Raw genomic sequence first — 20,254 nt, 5'->3', positions numbered from 1 at the left:
AAGTTCCAATATTTAAAACTCCAAATTTGAAGTTTCATCTTTTTATTTGTATTTTAGTCATTATAATTAATTACACATCATATTTATGTTTCTTAAATATTTTCTCATTTATTATTTAATCTTTAAACTTTTCTATATCATAAATATTTCAATTTTATTTTTATAAATTAAAATAATACACATAAATTAAATTAAAATTTTAAAGTAAGATTTATAATATTTTTAAACTAGAATTAGACAACAAGAATATTACAAAATAAACTTAATAAAAAAGTTTATAAAGATACATGAAGACATAATTATTGCACAAATTTAAATATTACACCAACATTAATAGTCTAGTAAATTTTCTCCGGAACCTCTAAAATATTGTCTAAACAAAATTTGTGTAACCGAAGATGGAGCATTACGGAAATAATTTTACGGAATAATATGATAATTTACTTGTATTTTGATATTTAATTATGTATTTATATTTATAATTTTATATTTTATCGTAAAAATTTATTAATTTGTATTACTGTAATATTTTATATATGAGGTAGTTATTTATAATTTTTTATGAAATTATATTAATTTTGACAAATATAAACATTATAGTATAAACTACAAATATTTTTGAAGTTAAATTTAAAGTTTTACTTTTAGAGAAATACACTTTAAAACTTTAAATATAGAGTTTTCTAAACTCTAATAGATAGATTTTTTTAGATGCTCTTATTTAGACTTGACCACGTCTGATTTTCTCATTCAGTTCAGGACCTTCTGGTACTTGTTCTTGATCTTATTGGACCAACCGTCGTAAAAAACTAGGCTAGAAAAATCAACTGTAAAAGCCGGCTTGGTATATATATATTCATGTGTATGCATGTAAAAGAATAAAATAACAAATGCTTATTCACAAAATAGTGGACCATTATCTTATAAACACTCTAGTACATCTTGGGGGGGGGGGGGGGGGGGGACTCTATTTTGACATTTTTAGAATGGGTATTTTGCACTCAGTGAAACAAAATAATACTGTAATAATGTTGGACGGAGATCCCAATACAAAACACTTGATGAATCTTTAAGCTAAGCAATTGTATATACAATAGAATAATACGTAAATGGAAACATTTATTAGGATATGAGGTTTCAGTATTTGAAAATAATCTCACAGGCAATATATTATCGTAGACGACACTCACCTTCGGCCACGGTTCACGGCCATTGGCTACGTGACTGCATATTAGTTCAATTCATTATTTGTAAGTTTTCAATTTACGTTTTGTAAGATAAAAAAAAAGACAAAGACATTAGTGGATGACTTTTTTCTCAAAAAAAAAAGACATTAGTGGATGACTTATTTGTCTTTTCCATTTGTAAGTTCGAACCTACACATGCTAAATTCGATAACGTGGAGGGATTTGTCCAGCAAACCAATCAAAATTCACTTGAAATCTTCACTCAATGCTGATTACGATTTAGTTTCTTGTTGCTATCCCTTACATTGTACTACGATTTTGTATAATATACTAAAGCGACATTTTACTTGAGGTATGGTGAGGAGAAAACAACAAAGCTAGAAAAATCCAAACGCTAATGATAAAGACCGTGAAACTGATAGTGAAAGAAATGATTCTCTCTTTAGAAGAAAAAAAAGAATAGTTTTTTTTTTTTGCTAAAAGTGAACCAAAATAGTTGTAAGATGTAATACTAGAACCAATCGACCAACCAAACATTATCTCAAAGGATTAAAGATAATGATTTATTGTTGGGCTTACTTAGCAACGTAAGATATATATCGTGAACTTATAACAAAAGTCACGCAAGCCTATGTTTTTAAACATTTTCTTGGTATATATAGTGTAACGATGAAAAAACATTAACTACAGTTTTTTTTTAAAAAAAAAGTTCTCCATCTTTTTCTTTTTGAGAAAGGGCATAAAAAGTTCTCCATCTTCCACAATGAACAAAAGCACAATGAGAAATATAAATGACCGTCTATATTGCCCATTGAATATTGGGTTGCATGTCTTTATAAATCATATATATTGAAACATGTTTCCAGTGCCACACTACTAGATGTTTATGTGCATGTTTTTATGCGTATTTTTTCTTTGTCTTACATAGGTATACATTTATGTACATGTTAACATAAAAAAGATAATATCTTAACAATTGTCTCAGTAATCTAATCATCGCTAAGATGCTGTAAACTCTCATTCTGTCGAATATCATCTAAAACAACTATGTTAAAAAAGAATCATCTAAAACAAGTATTGATAAATGATAATGTGTAGATTCCTAACTTGATGAGTACATATTAATAAATAGTTTGTATTTAGAAAAAAAAAAAAGTAGTTACACATCGAGAAAAAAAGTAATAGCCGGCTCCTTAAGCCGAACTCGCCGTCTGCAGTCAAGACTCTCGTGTAATAAGTCCGTAATATTTTTATTTTCCTCCTTTTTATTAAAAAAAATCAATCATTAATCCAACGGTCCAGATTAAACCGTGTACCACACACCACTAGGTCCACGGTACATACAAAAGCAGCAGAGTCCCTCTCTTCCCACCATACTCTAATTATTTTTTTGTCCGCTCCTTTTTTTTCTAAACCAACTAACTGAAAAAAAAACCAAAAAAAAAAACTCTCTCCTTCTCTCTACCGGAGATCCCCGTCGGCGGGAAGATTCTCGCCGGAATCATCATAACCACCACCGCCAGTCTCATCGTCGTGAGAGGAGGGGAAATTCTTAAAAAAATAAAAAAAATTCAAACACCGATTCACTTTTTTTTGTTTTTGGTTATTTTAATTTTGGGGAATTAAATAAATATGCTGACTATGGATGTGATTGGTTAGAAGAAACAAAAAGCAAAGGAGGAAGATTAAAGAGAGAAGCCGAATTATTCCTTCTTCTTCTTCTTCGTTGGATCGTGAAGGTAAAGAGTTTTAGATCCATTCTTCACAATTTATATTCAATTTAATTTTATTTTATCAAACGGAAGCGTAATTGTGTTTGTTTGTAATTAGGTAAGCTCTCTCTTTTTTTTTTTTCTCTCCTGAATTTAAATTTTTATTTAGGATTAAGTTAGTTTCCGTGTGGATTAGGTAGGAGTTGGTTTCTCTATTTGAATATAATGAGCTGTACAAGGATCATGAATTAGGCGAATTCTAGTCTGATTTAAGATAGTTTTAATGTTGAGCTTCTTAAAGTTGTTACCTTTGTTTCATTCTTTGGATTTTGGGGTTTGAGTTTCTTGTCCTTGGTGTTATTTGGCTTAATCTTGTAGCTGAGACGTGAGTGATTGCTTTAGTTGAGCAATTTAAGATCATTTTCCTGTTGAGCTTATTGTTATAGTGCTTAAAGTTGCTAACTTTGCTTGCTTCGTACTTCGTACTTTGGATTTGGGGTTTGAATTTCTTCTCCTTTGTGTTATTTGGCTTAATCTTGTAGTTGTACTTGAGTGATTGAGACCTTTCTTTGTTACTCATTTTGTCTGGCAAGATCTTTTTTGCAATGAAAAGTGGATTTTGGTTCTTCTGTATAACACTGTTTTGTTCATTTTTTTTCAGGGGAAGGGCTATGGTCCGTTGAAAAAACTAAAAAGTTAAAAAGAAATTTAGGTTTTATTAGTTTGATTCTGTTGTCATCTGCACAATGCCGTCAGATGTAATGGATCAGGGAGGTGTATCAACACCTTCTCACTTTCGTGAAGATATACGTCTTACTTCAGAGGTATCTCTTATTGTTTCATGGGTTTTTTTTTTTTTTTTTTAACTCTGTTGCACTAGAATTGCTTCTACTGTAATTGTCACCTATGGCATTGTCTGCCACTGTTGTCTATGATGTCTAAAACTGTTTTCTTTTTGTTCTGCAGAGGCAATTTGGGTTTCTGAAAACAGACACGATGTCTGAAAACCAAGGTGGCCGTCTGCCAAAGAGTTCCTGGACACCTGAAAGTTACCAGCTGAAGCCACAATCTAGCTTGTCTGGGGTGCACTCTTCTCTTAGTCCTAACGCAAGAAACACTACAAGTGATAGTCAGTGGGAAAGCAGTTTGTTTTCCAGCTCACTGTCTGATATATTTACTAGGAAACGTAAGCTTCTGGTTCACTTTCGTGAATTTTGACTTAGTGTGTTCATTTTGTTGTACTTTAACGACTTGAGTGCGTCTCCAAATTGCTGTTTTTGCAGTACGACTGCAGGGAAGTGATATGCTATCACCTATGTCTGGAAACACAGCTGTTACCCACCGTGAGGAAGAACCTTCTGAGACTTTAGAAGAAATTGAGGCGCAAACTATTGGAAATCTTCTGCCAGACGAAGATGATCTCTTTGCAGAAGTGATGGGTGAGGTTGGGCCTAAATCTCGTGCCAATGGAGATGATCTGGATGATTTTGACCTCTTCAGCAGTGTTGGTGGCATGGAACTAGATGGAGATGTTTTTTCTTCCGTAGGCCACAGGAACGGCGAGAGAGGAAGTAATAACTCTGTTGGCGAACATCGTCGAGGTGAAATTCCATCAAGAACAATTTTGGCCGGAAATATCGGCAGCAATGTCGAAGACTATGAGCTGAAGGTCCTTTTTGAGGTACCTTATTTCATCCGCGTTTATGATTCTTTATTTAGGAGTTACATGGTGTGTATACTTGTACTGAGGATACATTTACTTGTTCAGCAATTTGGAGACATCCAGGCTTTTCTGACAGCTTTCAAGAGTCGTGGCTTTATCATGGTATCGTTCTATGATATAAGGGCTGCTCAGAATGCGGCGAGGGCACTCCACAATAAGCTGTTAAGAGGAACGAAGCTTGACATTCGTTATTCTATCCCTACGGTCTGATAAAATATTCTTCTGGAAGATTTTTTTCTTTGCTATGTGACTTGTATTGGTTTCTTATCTATCTTCCATTTTTCTTGCTATCAGGAAAATCCTTCAGAAAAAGACGCGAGCAAAGGAGCCTTGTTAATTAATAATCTCGATTCTTCTATTTCGAACGAAGAGCTCAACCGAATGGTCAAATCATATGGAGAAATCAAAGAGGTTGATATATTTGGGTTCTTGTTATATTTACTTTTCAAGGTAGATGCTAATGTTGTTGTTTCTGTGATTTGCAGATTCGTAGAACTGTGCATGATAACCCACAGATATACATAGAGTTCTTTGACATTCGAGCCGCAGATGCTGCTCTTGGTGGACTAAATGGACTCGAGGTTGCTGGGAAGCAGCTTAAACTTGCGCCAGCTTGTCCAGAGGCTACAAGGTGGTGATTGTTTTTGTCTTCTTCTTCTTTTGTCCTATGAACTAATGCAAATGCCAAATCAAAGATTTTCTGTTAGGTCTGTGGGATTTACCCATAATTTTCCTTTTCCTTTTCAGATATATGCAAGATGCTGAAGGGTGTCTACCTAAAATGTCTTTTACTAATACATCATCAGTGAACATGGGTATGCTTTTGCAATAATCATGTGCAATTTTTTTTTTAATGATTTGTCATCTTTGGACACAACTCACTATCGTTAAACATCTCTTATTCAGGGAGACATTTCCCGGGATTAATTTCCTCAACCTCCATTGATGGTGGATCTATGCGGGTTAGTCATAGTTCTGTTGGATCACCTGTGAACTCCTTCATTGAACGTCACCGGAGTCTCAGCATTCCTATTGGATTTCAACCTCCGGCAAACGTCGTCTCAGCCAGCAAGCCTGTCGGAGTTCAGGAGCATGGCCATTCTTTTGATAATACAAATATGGGGATCCAGAGCATGCCAAATCTCCATCCTCATTCTTTTTCAGAGTATCTCGACAACTTTGCAAATGGTAGTCCATATAAATCCTCGGCAGCAAATGAAGGCTTTATGTTACATAATGTCCGTGGAGTGGACGGCTTTAATGGAGGGGGTAAGCTCTTTATCTCTAGATTGCTACTGTCTATATAAATTTGTTAAAGTATAATGATGTAATGTAGTTGGCAATTGTGAGTTAAGAAGAATGCTCTGCCGCAGCATTCTTAAGATACTGCTTTTACTCACTTTTAGTTGTTGTGTTCTTTTGGCTGTAGGCGTAGGATCTCCCATGAATCAAAGCTCTCGCCGCCCTAACCCTAACTTATGGAGCAACTCTAACACTCAGCAGCTTAATCCGTCAAGTGGCATGATGTGGCCTAACTCGCCATCTCACATCAACAGCATTCCAACTCAGCGGCCACCTGTTACTGTATTCTCTAGAGCGCCTCCTATCATGGTGAATATGGCATCTTCTCCTGTGCACCACCACATTGGATCTGCGCCGGTGTTAAACTCGCCTTTCTGGGATAGAAGACAAGCCTATGTAGCTGAATCTCTAGAATCGCCTGGCTTCCACATAGGTTCTCATGGTAGCATGGGGTTTCCTGGCTCTTCACCCTCACGTCCAATGGAGATCGGTTCTCATAAGTCTTTTTCCCATGTTGTTGGGAATCGAATGGATGTAAATTCCCCAAATGCTGTACTGAGATCTCCCCAACAGTTGTCTCATCTCTTCCCCGGGAGGAGCCCAATGGGTTCAATGCCTGGCTCGTATGACTCGCCGAATGAACGATACAGGAATCTCTCTCACCGTAGAAGCGAGTCTAGCTCTAGTAACGCTGACAAGAAACTGTATGAGCTTGATGTTGACCGTATATTACGTGGGGATGATAGCAGGACAACGTTGATGGTTAAAAACATTCCTAACAAGTAAGTAAACTCAGTGTTTCTCTTTTATTCCTTGCTTTTATCTTCTGTTAGATGTACTCTGTTTCAACGGTTAACTATTCCTTATACTTCTATGGTTTAGGTACACTTCTAAGATGCTTCTATCTGCCATTGACGAGCATTGTAAAGGAACATATGATTTTCTCTATTTGCCAATTGACTTCAAGGTAAGTAGGCGTAAAGTCTTATGCAGAAACTGAGCTTTTTTTGTTTGCAATATTGCTTCCTTTAACGCAATTTCACCTTCTGATTTCAGAACAAGTGCAATGTGGGATATGCTTTCATCAACCTTACTGAACCTGAAAAGATTGTCCCGTTTTATAAGGTACATCCATGTGTTGCTGCTTTTTCGTATACATTTTTGGATTTTTTAAGAAGAGCTTTTATTAAAAGTTCTAAAAACACTTGCAGGCGTTTAATGGCAAAAAGTGGGAGAAGTTTAACAGCGAGAAGGTGGCAACACTTACATATGCTCGAATCCAAGGAAAAGTAGCTCTCATTGCCCATTTTCAGAATTCAAGCTTAATGAACGAAGACAAACGTTGCCGGCCTATTCTTTTCCACACCGATGGTCCAAATGCTGGTGATCAGGTGAGTGTTATTAACACATCAGATAACATCATCTTGTTAGGTTTCATCCTTTTGGTTTCCTTTTTCTTTTTTAATGGCTCATTTGCTCACTTGGTGGCACGTATTGAAATGGGTTCTTGTGATCTTATAGTTTCATACTCAATGAGAGATTTGATTAGTTTCATAGTTTCACCTTTGTTGTTATTATCTGCAGGAACCGTTTCCAATGGGTACCAACATACGATCAAGACCAGGAAAGCCACGAAGCAGTAGCACTGATAATTACAACAGCTTTAGCATCGCTTCCGCTTCGGAAAACCGAGAAGAACATCCTAATGGAACAGAGAACTAACCAATGAGCAAAAGATAACAAAAGGTTAAATATATATTATATATCATATCATATATCATCTACACCCCCCTAGAGTTCTGTAAATCGAGGGTGTTTTAAATGCAGTGAAGAAATTTTTGTTTGGAGAGATCATGAACTTTGCTGACTACAAACCTTCCCACCTTTGCTTCACCAGTTTTGTTGTATTATTAAAAAAATCCCCAGACAAATCTTCTGGACTTCCTTTTTTTTTTTGTGTGTGTGTGTTTTGTTTTGGGGTTATATTCAAGGGTTTTTGGGTTCTTGCTATCAATGTAACAAGCCTTGGATTAACACTCATCTTCTTTGCCGGCTATTTGTGGCCATATCATGTTGTTGTAACTCTTTGGGAGATTTTTTGAATGCTTCCTTTATGGATATGAAATATTAAAATTTTCCTTTTTTTCTGCTATGCTATCATTTTCTTCTCTTAGTAAAAATCCTTCAATTTGCTTATGAGATTATCGTTAATGTGGCTACAAAATGGGTTTCATCATTGACCATAATATGAAACAGAAACATAACTCCTCTGCAATTGAAACAGAAACAGAACAACTTCCGCACTTGTTAGGCCATCATGGATCAGACAGCTTCGTAAAGCAGAATCACTGGTCGAACTTTCCTTTCTCCACAGAACGTGACCACATTCTTCCAGTTGTTGCCAACGACCTATGGCATCACCAACTCACAGATATTACCACTGTCTGCTTTCTATCTTATCTAAATTCACAATTATATTCAAGGAAGCCAAATTTCAACTGTTTCTTTCTTACCTCTCCTGCTAAAGACTCACGTCTGAGATTCACCCACTGGTTCTTTTCATAAGCCATGCATATGTGTTCTTCGTCTTCGTCACCATAACCAACCTGCATTCACATCCCATAATATCAGAGACTTTTACAGAGAAACACAGAAGAACAATAGGACAAGTTTTTTTTTTTTTTGACCATTGACACAAGACGGTAGTTAGTGTTTGGTTCTAAGCCTTCGTACAGCCTGCTGATATCTATCTCCCACTCCAGAGCTTTTGTTGTTTCAGAAATTTCCTTTTCAGTTTCACTCTTCTCCCATTCTAACACTACAAAACACCAACGTTATTTTATTATAACCATAACCAATGAAACGAGTATATGAGATCACAATCATGGTTCTCAAAAACTTACCGATTATGAAGATAGGCGGGCATCTACTTATAACGTGATGAACAAAGTTTGTCGTTCCACAACCTCCAGTTTTAATGTCACATAACATTTTATATTCCATGCGGGTAACCTTAAGGATATCCACAAACTTTATATCCCCAAAAGCACACTGCATATATGAAAAGCCAAATTAATACCAGTTTCTCTAGGGAAAGACAAGAAGCCAAATTTAATGAAAACATACCTTCACGTTTCTGATTGAATCTGAAGCCACAACAATGCCGTAAGAACTCTGCTCTGGATAATTTGGGCTCCTTCCGCATTTTCTACAACTCATTCTTTCATTTTCCTCCAACGTGAAAAGCCGATCCACCAAGCTATCTCTTTCTGAATTTTTCCAGCAATGCCAATACTCAAGGATGGGTACAAGTACCTCAGCAGCACCACTCGACTGAAAAATACATTACCTTTAGTTAAGCTTATTAACCAGAAAAATTTATGATGAATGATTAGAAGCTTATAATATTCACACGAACCATGGAATCAACTTCTTCTAGGGACACGAGTAAGTCTCTCAAGATGAGAGTGTAGGCTCCCTCAGTTTTTATTTCCTCTGACACGACAGAGGTAAATAAACTTTGTAGCGCACATAGAACTTGTTCTCCTAGGTTGTCAGGGACTGGTTGTTTATTGTACTTTACAACTTGTTCTTTAAGAACGTTTACGTTCACGAGGGCCTGCAAATACCACATGTTTTGTGAATTTATATAAGAAGGTAGAGATATGGAATGATCTGAATCAGAAGACGACAGTTTAGGTAACTGTTTTACCTTTAGCGTCATGTCAAGAGCTGAGTTATATCTAGTTGCAGCTCCTCCAAGTGCTGACTCCAAATTTCCAGAGACTGAATCTTCTCCAGGCATGTTTTGCATATCTTAAAGATGGTTGAATTAATATTAATAATAAGGATGAATCTTAAAACAAAAAAAACAGTTCAAACTAATCGTCAATTGAGAAGCTCTTTTTACCATCACGGTCGACTTTAGTAGCTTCCTCTTGAATGTCATTGTTGGATGAAGTTTCCAATGGACCCTTTTCGCTTCCTAGAGTATCTTTTGTTTCCATGGAATCTTCTTCCATCGTTTTTGCTGATTGAGATATACCGCCCGGTTGAAGGTCGACAGAAGGTTTGCTAGACATGTAAGAAAACGTTTTGCTCAGAGTAAAACCCTAAAACTATTCATTAAATACGCAAAAAGAACTTTTGAGGTACCATGTAAGTAAACGTATTTCTCCTTAAATAACAAAACTATTACAGAAATATCGGGATATATATTCCCTTGGATATTGGTAACTAATCTGTTACAAGAATATCGGAATATATTCCCTTGGATAATGAATGATAACTAATCTAACAGAGTGAGAGAATATTATTGGGGTATCGACACTTACAGTTCAACGACACTTATTGTTGAAGTTATCTGTTGCCCATGAAGATCTGCTTCTGCTGCATCTGACTTGGCATTGAATTCCATATTTACAATTTCGTTCTACATGAAAACATAAGAAACCACTCAAATACCAAATCAGACGAAAAATAAAAGCTCTCTGTATATAACCAAAGTTTTTAAACCAACCAGCAAGAAAGGTTTTAGCAATTGAATATTTTCTTTTGGTTACTGCTTTACCTTTAGCGTCATGTCAAGAGCTGAATTGTATCTGGCTGCGGCTCCTTCAAGGGCTGGCTCCAACTGCATATCTTGAAGGTGGCGAATGAAGAAATAAGAATTATGAGCGCGTAACAAAACAAAACAATTGAGAAGCTCTTTTTACCGTCACAGTCAACTGCAGTAGCTTCCACTTGAATGTCAGTGTTGGATGAAGTTTCCAATCCACCTCTTTCCGGTTCCTTAGAATGTTCTTCCGGTTCAAGTTTGACAGAAGATTCACTGGAGATGTAGGAACAAGTTTTGCTCAGAGAAAACCAGGAAACAATTCATCAAACACGCAAAAAGGACTCTTGAGGTACTTACTGTTCAACAGTCTTATCAACAGGAGTAACCACGCTCGTTGAATTTATCTGTTGCGCCATGAAGCTCATTCATTCTTAGAACTGATTAGCCGAAAAGTCAAAGAAGCAAACAGAGAATTTAGAACTTCAAAAACCTTAATGTTTTTATCTTTTCTCGTCTTTTTGGCCTGTGACTTATTCTCCTCTTTGAGTGACTTCTTCCCCTCTTTGAGTAAAAGATCTGCTTCTGCTGCATCTGACTTGACTTTGGACTTCATAATTACAATTTCATTCTACATGAAAATATATAAGAAACATATCAAACACCAAATCAGCCGGCAAATGTATAAATAAAGTTTCAAACTTACCAGCAAGAAAGGTTTCAGAAAATAAAGCATATAAGAGCGGTTGTCATAAGCAGAAAGCCTTGTGAGCTTGTCCAACAATCTAATCCTTGAATTATCAGTCAGCAATATCTTTGCATCGATCCGCAGAACCTACACGTTATGTACATAACTTTAGATGGACAATTTAGTGTTATTCTATTAAGTATATATTCAAATCATGGATGAACCTTTTCGGTAACCATTGATTTCAGAAGTTCTATGGACTTCAACACTTTATCATTACTGAGACTTTTACTACGCTCGCGTATAAGATTCATGCAATCTTCTAAGTCGGCAATATCAAATGTCAGATGCAATCCTCCCTCGAAAACATCTCGTACTGCACACAAGAATAGTTTTGCAGTGAGGGGATTTTCGTGGACTCTATCTTCGAATCTATCGCAGAGAAGAGATGCATAGCTGTTCCACTGATCTTCCTGAACAGTCTTTCTTCTTTCATCACACAAGTTCTCCACGACAAGAAGAGCTGCTTCGTACTCCAAGACATGCTCTTTCTTTGCATATTTGGTTCCCAGTGTTTTACATGTGTACTGAAGAGCTCTCAGAACAGCCACCCAGATTACAAGATTGTGTTCCCTGATAGGTCCAGGAAAGCTCTTATCTACTGAAGAGTGGTCACCTAACCAGGATATGATATCATCTCCCTGAGCCTGTGCCTTGGCGTAGTGAACATCGGGATCCTTGATTAGTTTGATTTTCCCTTCATAATCATCATCATCAGATAGAGCATTATTGCTTTTCAACAGACTTTTATCCAGAAACAACAATGAAAACTTCTCGTCAAATTCAATACTCTCTTTAATACGAATGCGATCCAAAAGACTGTCCACTGCTCTGCCAACATGATCTGTACCATCATGCCTTTCACACTTGATCTTCTTTAGAAAACCTCGGATTTGTTTGAGCTCATCACGTTCCAGAAAACATATGCTCTGTGGTGTTTCCACTATGCGACAATCCTTAATACTCTCTTCTGAAACTTCGAGTTTCCTAAGATGCTTAACAGGAAAACTCATCACCCAGTCTCGAATGCTGCAGGAGAGAATCTGATGCTCACATAGTGACACAAGGAGTAACTTGACTTCCTTGAGTAAATCACTCCGCTCTTCATCTGCAGTGGCTAAAGGCCATTGGTCTGACCATCCCTTCTTCCTAGATCTAGTTGTAAACGCTTTCACATCTTCCAGCTGAGTTTTGATCATTTCAACAGCAGCTACTGTATCCACTGGCTCCCATCTCCCATGCTGTATCTTATAAGCCCAGTTTATCCCTATCCTCATGACCACATCCTTTTCCAAATTCGCAGCATGTTTCTCTTCAAGATGAGTCCTGCATTCTTCAGCACTAAAGCACACCTTATCACATTTAGTTCGACACACCCAGACTCTCCATTTCTTGTGTTCCCTGGCAATGGCCATAACGTGTTTCAAAACATCCACTCCCTTGCTTTTATGTACTCCCTTGACAAACCTTCTAACCCTCTCAACGCTCACTTTCATAAAATCTCTCTTGACTTTAACATCTAAACCCATCCAATACGACCTCAGCTCACCACCAACCCTATCCTCACCTTTCTTTGAATCACAAACTTCCGGTGGCGGCGCGTACTTCCTTATAGACCTAATCTGTGACAACCCGTCCCGTGGGAACTATCTGCCCCATGGGCACCAGGCTCACAGCGCTGCAGCGCACCGACCCCAACCCCTCTATTATGAGTTCTCACTAACTCCATAATTAAGTTGTTGGTGAGTCTCGAACCCAGGACCTCACCCTTTAACAGCATTCCCACAAGACAAGCTGTCATCAATTGGTGACAGCTTGTTCTGTGGGAAGACTGTTAAAGGGTGAGGTCCTGGGTTCGAGGCTTACCAACAACCTAATTATGGAGTTAGAGAGAACTCATAATAGAGAGGTTGGGGTCGGTGCGCTGCAGCGCTGTGAGCCTGGGGCCACGGGACAGGTAGTTCCCACGGGGCGGGTTGTCACATAATCTTGGATTCAGCTATCATGAACTCTGCCTCTTTGGTTACATTCTCAAGCGAAAACTCATCACGAACTTTGTTATCATCTGGCTGAGGAACAGATGATAAAGAGAGTTTGTGTTTCGCTCTGCGGAGGGTTTTCTTGTAATACAAGGCTGACCCAAGGCTACGAGCCAACAAGTGGAATAGACGGGCACAGAACTCTAACAAGGGCGTATATTCAGAAACGCATCCTACAGCACCCAACAAGAAGACGACCTCCATGTCGGTTTTATGGGACGCATGAACACATCTCCTTGCCCGAAATGAAGAAAGGTTTGGTTCTTGTCTTCTCTGTAGACTGAGATCAAATCGTCGAGTAACTCCAAGGCCTTGATGTAGTCTCCTTTCTCGTTGAGAAGTTTAGCCTTTTCGAAGTGTTTCATGACCTCTTCGTCTGTCATGGTGACTGTACTCTCAAGGTTTCTTGCAGCTTTTCTTGGAGAGTTTTTTTTTTTTTTTTTTGCTTCTTGAGAGAAGAAGCGGGAAGATAACAGAATATTAACAGAAATGAACTCACGTGAGTGCCACGTGATGAGAAGAAAAAAAAATAGCGGAGAACCAATATTGACCCCATTGGGGAATTGTGTCGAACACCTTGTGTGCATTGTATCCATTTGAGATTAGTAGACACACAGCCAAGCTTCGCTTCTCGGAATAAACCAAATAAAAGATAACTCGAAACACGTGTGCATCTTCCAGTGTGACTTAAATGCATAATCTTCATCTTGGAGAAATGTTTTTGGACTTGAAAGACGAGACGACGCAGAAGACTTTAAACACGGGGCAAGTAGCACGTGAGATTAACGCGACTTTTCTTAATGGGCTTCCTCTGTCGCTTCTTGGGCCCAACATAAACCATTAATTATAAGCTCGAGGGTTTAAGCCTGTCGGAAAGTTTTAAATTTTACAAATCTCTGTCTGAATTCGTTCTTCAGCTTATGTTTATGCCTTCGCAACTTTTGTCTTTGCCTCTTTTAGAGCAAATCTGATTTCCTTTCAACCTGAGTAACATGTTAACCCATTATATATCATCAACTCATCAAGTGATTTCGATGGGTATGGTGGGATTGAGAATCATATCTTAACTCATGATATGCCATCAAGTTAACAAGCCCTGTATTACACTTATCTTATTTGTCAGGCTAATTTGTGGGCATACCATGTTGCAACTCTTTGGCAGATTTTTTTTATTTTTTTATATATGAAACAATGCAACTATGTTGTCTGGTCTACTATTTTCTATCATTTCCTTCTTTTAGTAAATAAAGTCCTACGAAATGGGTTTCATCATTGACCATAACTATGGAACAGAGACATAACTTCTTCTCAAATGGAACATGTCATTATATACATCAATGCTTGGGTTTCACACTTGTTAGACCATAATGGATCATACAGCTTCATAAAACAAAATCACTGGCTGAACCTTCCTTTCTCCACAGAATCTGACCACATTCTTCCAGCTGTTGCCAACAACCTATCGCATACCACCACCACAGATGTTAACAATGCCTGCTATTCTTATCTAACTTCACAATTCTACTCAAGGAAGCCCAAAATCAACTCTCTCTGTCTTACCTCTCCTGCTAAAGACTCACGTCTCAGATTGACCCACCGGTTCTTTTCATAAGCCATGCATATGTGTTCTCTTTCTTCTTCGCCATAGCCAACCTGCATTCACATCCCATATATTATGAGATTTTTACAGATAAATACAGAACAATAGAACACGCATTTGTGACTCTGTTTCAGTTTTTTTCTTTTCTTACCATAGATACAAGCCGGTAGTTAGTGTTTGGTTCCAAGCCTTCGTACAGCCTGCTGATATCTATCTCCCACTCCAAAGCCTTTGTCGTTTCAGATATTTCTTTTTCAGTTTCATTCTTCTCCCATTCTAAAACTACAAAAAACAACAACATTGTTTTAACATAAGCATAACCAATGAAACGAATGCATAAGATGACAATCATGGTTCTCAAAACTTACCAATTATGAAGATAGGTGGGCATCTACTTATAACATGATGAACAAAGTTTGTCGTTCCACAGCCTCCACTTTTAATGTCACATAACATTTTGTATTCCATGCGCAACACCTTGAGGACATCCACAAACTTCATTTTCCTAAAAGCACGCTGCATATATATAAGCAGATAACATAATTTTTAGAGCACGTACCAGTTTCTCTAAGGAAAGACAGAGAACAACATAAATGAGACATACCTTAAAGTCTCGGATTGAATCTGAAGCCATAACAATTCCATAATAACATTGCTCTGGATAATTTGGCATCCTTCTGCATTTTCTACAGCTCATTCTTTCATTTTCCTCCAACGTAAAAAGCCGATCCACCAAGCTTTCTCTTTCTGAATTTTTCCAGCAATGCCAAGACTCAAGGATGGTTACAAGTACCTCAGCAGCACTACTCGACTGAAACATACAGTACCTTTAGTTAAGCTTAGTAAAAGATAAAAATAGAATGATGCTTAGAAGCTAATATTATTCACACGAACCATGGAATTAACTTGTTCTAGGGACACGAGTAAGTCTCTCAAGATGAGACAGTAGACTCCCTCAGTTTTTATTTCCTCTGACACAACAGCAGTGAATAAACTTTGTAGCGCAGGAAGGACTTGTTCTTCTTCTAGGTTGCCATGAAATGGTTGCTTATTGCGCTTTAGATCTTCTTTAAGAACGTTTATGTTCATAAGTGCCTGCAATGCCGTATGTATTTGTGAATTTACATAAGAAGGTAAAGAGATATGGAATGAGAAGACGACAGTTTAGGTACTGAATCTTGGTAACTGTTTTACCTTTAGAGTCATGTCAAGAGCTGAATTATATCTTGTTGCAGCTCCTCCAAGTGCTGACTCCAAATTTCCAGAGACTGAATCTTCTCCAGGCATGTTTTGCATATCTTGAAGAGGGTTGAATTAATATTAATAATAAGGATGAATCTTAAAACAAAAAAACAGTTCAAACTAATCGCCAATTGAGAAGCTCTTTTTACCATCACGGTCGACTTTAGTAGCTTCCTCTTGAATGTCATTGGTGGATGAAATCTCCAATGGACCCTTTTCAGTTGTAAGAGTATCTTCTGGTTCCATCGTTTTTGGTGATTGAGATGTGCCTCCCGGTTCAAGGTCGACAGAAGGTTTGCTGGACATGTAAGAAAACGTTTTGCTCAGAGTAAAACCCTAAAACTATTCATTAAATACGCAAAAAGGACTTTTGAGGTACCATGTAAGTAAACGCATTTCTCCTTAAATAACAAAACTATTACAGAAATATCGGGATATATATTCCCTTGGATATTGGTAACTAATCTGTTACAAGAATATCGGAATATCTGGTAACTAAACTATTCATCAAACACGCAAATAGGTACTTACTGTTCAAGCTTATCAACGGGAGTGGACATGCTCGTTGAAGTTTTCTTCTTTTTTCCATGTGACTTATTATCTTCTTTGAATAAATGATCTGCTTCTGCTGCATCTGGCTTTGGCATCTGTTACGCCATGAAGACCATTCATTCTTACAACCGATTTGCAGAAAAAGTTAGAGAAGCAAATAGAGAATTTAAAATTTCAAAGGACCTTAGTGCTTTTAGTTTTCGTCTTATTTTTTGTCTGTGACTTCGTCTCCTCTTTGAGTAAAAGATCTGCTTTTAGTTTGCATCCAATGTCACTCTACACGAGAAAAGACATGAAAAATATAAGAAACAATTCAAATACCAGTTCAGATGGCAATTCAAATATATAAATAAAGTTTCAAACTTACCAGCAAGAAAGGTTTCAGAAAATAAAGCATATAAGAGCGGTTGTCAAAAGCAGAGAGGCTTGTGAGGTTGTTTAGCAATCTAATCCTTGAGTTATCAATCAGTAGTATCCTTGCATCGATTAGCAGAACCTGCAAGTCATATACATCATTTTAGATGGACAACTTTGTGTTATTTTAGATGAACAAATCATGAATGAACCTTTTCGGTGACCGCCGATTTCTGAAGTTTTATGGACTTCAACACTGTATCATTGCTGAGACTTTTACTACGCTCGCGTATAAGATTCAGGCAATCTTCTAAGTCGGGAATATCAAATGTCAGATGCAATCCTCCCTCTAAAACATCTCGTACTGCACACAAGAATAGTTTTGCAGTGTGGGAATTTTCAGGGACTCTCTCTTCAAATCTATCGCAGAGAAGAGATGCATAGCTGTTCCTTTCATCCTCACTCATACACAAGTTCTCCACGACAGTAAGAGCTTGTTCGTAATCTAAGACCTGCTTTTTCTTTGCATATTTGGTTCCCAGTGTTCTACATGTGAACTGAAGTGCTCTCAGAACAGCCACCCATATTACAAGATTGTGTTTCCTGATAGGTCCAGGAAAGCTCTTATCTACTGAAGAGCTTTCACCTAACCAGGATATGATATCATCTCCCTTAACCTGTGCCTCATCGTAGTGACTATCGGGTTTATCAATGAATTTGATTTCCCTATCATCATCAAATGGATCATTATTTCTTTTCAACAGTCTTTTATCCAGAAGCAGCAATGAAAACTGAGCGTCGACGTCGATGTCAATGTTTTCTTTAATACGAATGCGATCCAACAGACTGTCCACTGCTCTGCCAACATGATCTGTACCATCATGCCTTTCACACTTGATCTTCTGTAGAAAGCCTCGGATTTGTTTGAGCTCATCACGTCCCAGAAAACAGATGCTCTGTGGTGATTCCACTAGGCGACAATCGATAATACTCTCTTCTGAAACACCAAGTTTCCTAAGATGCTTAACCGGAAAACTCATCACCCAGTCTCGAATACTACATGAAAGAATTTGATGGTTACAGAGCGACACAAGGAGTAACTTGATTTCCTTGAGTAAACCACTCCGCTCTTCATCCGCAGCAACAGGCCATTCATTGGACCATCCCTTCTTCCTAGATGTAGACGTAAAATCTTTCACGTATTCGAGCTCAGCTTTGATCATTTCAACCGCAGCTACTGTACGCACAGGTTCCCAAGTCCCACCCTGTATCTTTTTAGCCCAGTTTACCCCTATCCTCATGACCACATCCTCTTCCGAAGAAGGCTTAAAAACCGCAGCATGTTTCTGTTCAAGATGAGTCCTGCATTCTTCAGCACTAGAGCACACCTTATCACATTTAGTCCGGCACACCCAGACTCTCCATTTTTTGTGTTCCCTGGCAACATCGAGAACGTTTTTCAGAACATCTACTCCCACTTTTGTATGTACTCCTTTGACAAAACTCCTAAGCTTCTCAACGCTCACTTTCATAAAATCTCTCTTGATCTTAACATCTAAACCCATCCAATACGATCTCAACTCATCACCAACTCTATCCTCACACCGCGGTTCTTGACTATCCTTTGAATCAGAAAACTTCGGCCAGTAGTGTGCTATAGTCGGACTAGTCTTGGACTCATCGATCATCAACTCAGCCTCTTTGATCAAACGCTCAATCTCTGTCTTATTTTTGGCTTCAGCAGCAGCTAAACCCTGTTTACCACTGCGGATGCATTTCTTGAAATAGAACACCGAGTCAAGAGCCATACCCAATGTTCTGAGTAGACGTGTGCGAAGTAGCGTGACCCTCACGTCTTCCGAAACGCACCCTATAGCACCCAAGAAGTAGGTGATCTCCACGTCCTTGCTCAGGGCTTTGTCCACTAGAAGCAAGAATATGTTAGCTTGTTGTACACGAATATGGAATGAGTTCCTGTGCTCTTCCGGGAACACTGAGATGACATCGTCAAATATCTCAAAGGCTTTGATGTAATCTCCACTAGCTACGAGAGCTATAGCGTTGTCGTAGCGTTTCTTGGCCTTTTCACCTTCCGCGGAAGTGTACTCCATGGAAGACGATTCTCAAAGGTTCTTGCAGCTTTCTTGGGGGGTGCTCTCAAGAGTCTTTTTTGTTTTCGTCTTGAGAGAAGAAGCGGGAAGATAACAGAATATAACAGCAACGGACTCAAGATGCTGGCTTTTATCACGTGATGAGAAAAAATAAACAACGCAGACCCAATGTTGACCCATTGAGGAATTGTGTCGAACATCTTGTGTGCATTTTTTCCCCCGTTTGAGATTTGTACACACAACCCCGCTTCGATTCTCTGAATAAACCAAAATACGAGTGCATCTTCGGGTTTGAGTTAGATGCAGAATCGTCTTCATCGTAGAGAAGTATCTTTGGTCTTGAAAGAGACGACGCACAAGACTTTTACGTAAAATCGTCTTCATGCTGGGTATGAACATGATGATTAGACAAGTGTCAAGTAGCAGGAGATATAACACGTGTCTTTTAACTTTACAAATCTCAAATCTCTGTATGATTTGGAGTACGCCTGGGCATTTCACATATGGCTTGGTTCGGGTATAACGAATTTCGGATAGTTAGGATATAAGGTTTAATCTACTTTCAGTTCAGTTCAGTTCGGTTCGGATAGTTTTTTTGAGTTCGGTTCAGTTTGGATAGTAAAACTAGGAACCGGAAAATATCCGGAAAAAATCAGTTTATTTGGTTCCGGTTCGGATTCGGATAGTTTTGGTAATTCAGATAAAATATCGGTTATTTAAGGTAAAATATCAAATAATTAAGGATGATTAAAATAAGAAGTTTGGATATCTGGATATTTCGATTATTTTGGATATTTGGATATTTCAGATTACTTTGGATATTTCAGATAAAACTATCTGGATAGTTTCAGATATTTTTGGGTAGTTCAGATACTTTATAATAATTTAGATATCTTCAACTATTTTTGGATAGTTTTAACAGATTTTTAAATTATATATATAGTTATGTTATATGTATATATAATTAATATTTTTATTTATTCGGTTATCCGTTCAGTTCTCGGTTCGGTTATTTTGAATATAAAAATCTAAGAATCGTTCGGATATTTGAAGGTTTCAGTCTAGTTCCGGTTTCCGGTATTTCGGTTCGGTTCCTCGGTTCCTGTTTTTCTACCCTGGTCAAATTTCG

The 20,254-nt window shown here is 37.8% G+C and overlaps 2 protein-coding genes and 1 pseudogene across 3 annotated transcripts; 1 reads left to right on the top strand and 2 right to left on the bottom strand.

Annotated features, from left to right (window-relative positions):
• The first annotated feature begins 2,567 nt into the window (after positions 1 to 2,567).
• On the top strand, positions 2,568 to 8,081 carry LOC106431696 (protein MEI2-like 1). Of its 2 annotated transcripts, XM_048747267.1 has the most exons (15): positions 2,568 to 2,926; positions 3,561 to 3,723; positions 3,866 to 4,085; positions 4,183 to 4,580; positions 4,668 to 4,826; positions 4,917 to 5,033; positions 5,108 to 5,253; positions 5,370 to 5,437; positions 5,529 to 5,891; positions 6,052 to 6,706; positions 6,807 to 6,891; positions 6,981 to 7,049; positions 7,136 to 7,315; positions 7,509 to 7,670; positions 7,752 to 8,081. In XM_048747267.1, the coding sequence occupies exons 2-14, from the start codon at positions 3,646 to 3,648 to the stop codon at positions 7,644 to 7,646; spliced, it is 2,676 nt and encodes an 891-aa protein (XP_048603224.1). In that variant the 5' UTR covers positions 2,568 to 2,926; positions 3,561 to 3,645; the 3' UTR covers positions 7,647 to 7,670; positions 7,752 to 8,081. The 2 variants fall into 2 exon arrangements, with proteins under 2 accessions (XP_048603224.1, XP_048603223.1); XM_048747266.1 differs by having other exon boundaries at positions 7,509 to 8,081.
• Positions 7,827 to 14,235, bottom strand: LOC106431687 (annotated as a pseudogene).
• Positions 14,236 to 14,516: 281 nt separating this feature from the next.
• On the bottom strand, positions 14,517 to 20,032 carry LOC106431699. The gene is made up of 12 exons (XM_048747265.1): positions 17,227 to 20,032; positions 17,028 to 17,156; positions 16,844 to 16,936; positions 16,640 to 16,755; positions 16,258 to 16,406; positions 16,061 to 16,164; positions 15,761 to 15,961; positions 15,471 to 15,677; positions 15,235 to 15,382; positions 15,018 to 15,148; positions 14,827 to 14,919; positions 14,517 to 14,725 (listed from the first exon to the last, which is right to left on the bottom strand). Exons 1-12 carry the CDS (start codon positions 19,123 to 19,125, stop codon positions 14,639 to 14,641), a joined length of 3,357 nt encoding a protein of 1,118 aa, XP_048603222.1. The 5' UTR covers positions 19,126 to 20,032; the 3' UTR covers positions 14,517 to 14,638.
• Between the last annotated feature and the right edge of the window lie 222 nt (positions 20,033 to 20,254).

Source organism: Brassica napus, chromosome C2 (genome assembly GCF_020379485.1).
Source record: "Brassica napus cultivar Da-Ae chromosome C2, Da-Ae, whole genome shotgun sequence".
Lineage (NCBI taxonomy): Eukaryota > Viridiplantae > Streptophyta > Magnoliopsida > Brassicales > Brassicaceae > Brassica > Brassica napus.
The sequence above is the reverse complement of the archived record's forward strand: the minus strand, read 5'-3'. Positions and strand labels throughout refer to the sequence as shown.

Coding starts and splice junctions, on each gene's coding strand:
- LOC106431699 (XM_048747265.1), bottom strand. CDS start 19,125: ATGGAGTACACTTCCGCGGAAGGTGAAAAGGCCAAGAAACGCTACGAC. Junction 15,383..15,470: donor ATTCAATCCGAGACTTTAAG/GTATGTCTCATT, acceptor ATATATATGCAG/CGTGCTTTTAGGAAAATGAA. Junction 15,149..15,234: donor CCCACCTATCTTCATAATTG/GTAAGTTTTGAG, acceptor TGTTTTTTGTAG/TTTTAGAATGGGAGAAGAAT.
- LOC106431696 (XM_048747267.1), top strand. CDS start 3,646: ATGCCGTCAGATGTAATGGATCAGGGAGGTGTATCAACACCTTCTCAC. Junction 5,034..5,107: donor CATATGGAGAAATCAAAGAG/GTTGATATATTT, acceptor TGTGATTTGCAG/ATTCGTAGAACTGTGCATGA. Junction 5,892..6,051: donor GGACGGCTTTAATGGAGGGG/GTAAGCTCTTTA, acceptor TTTTGGCTGTAG/GCGTAGGATCTCCCATGAAT.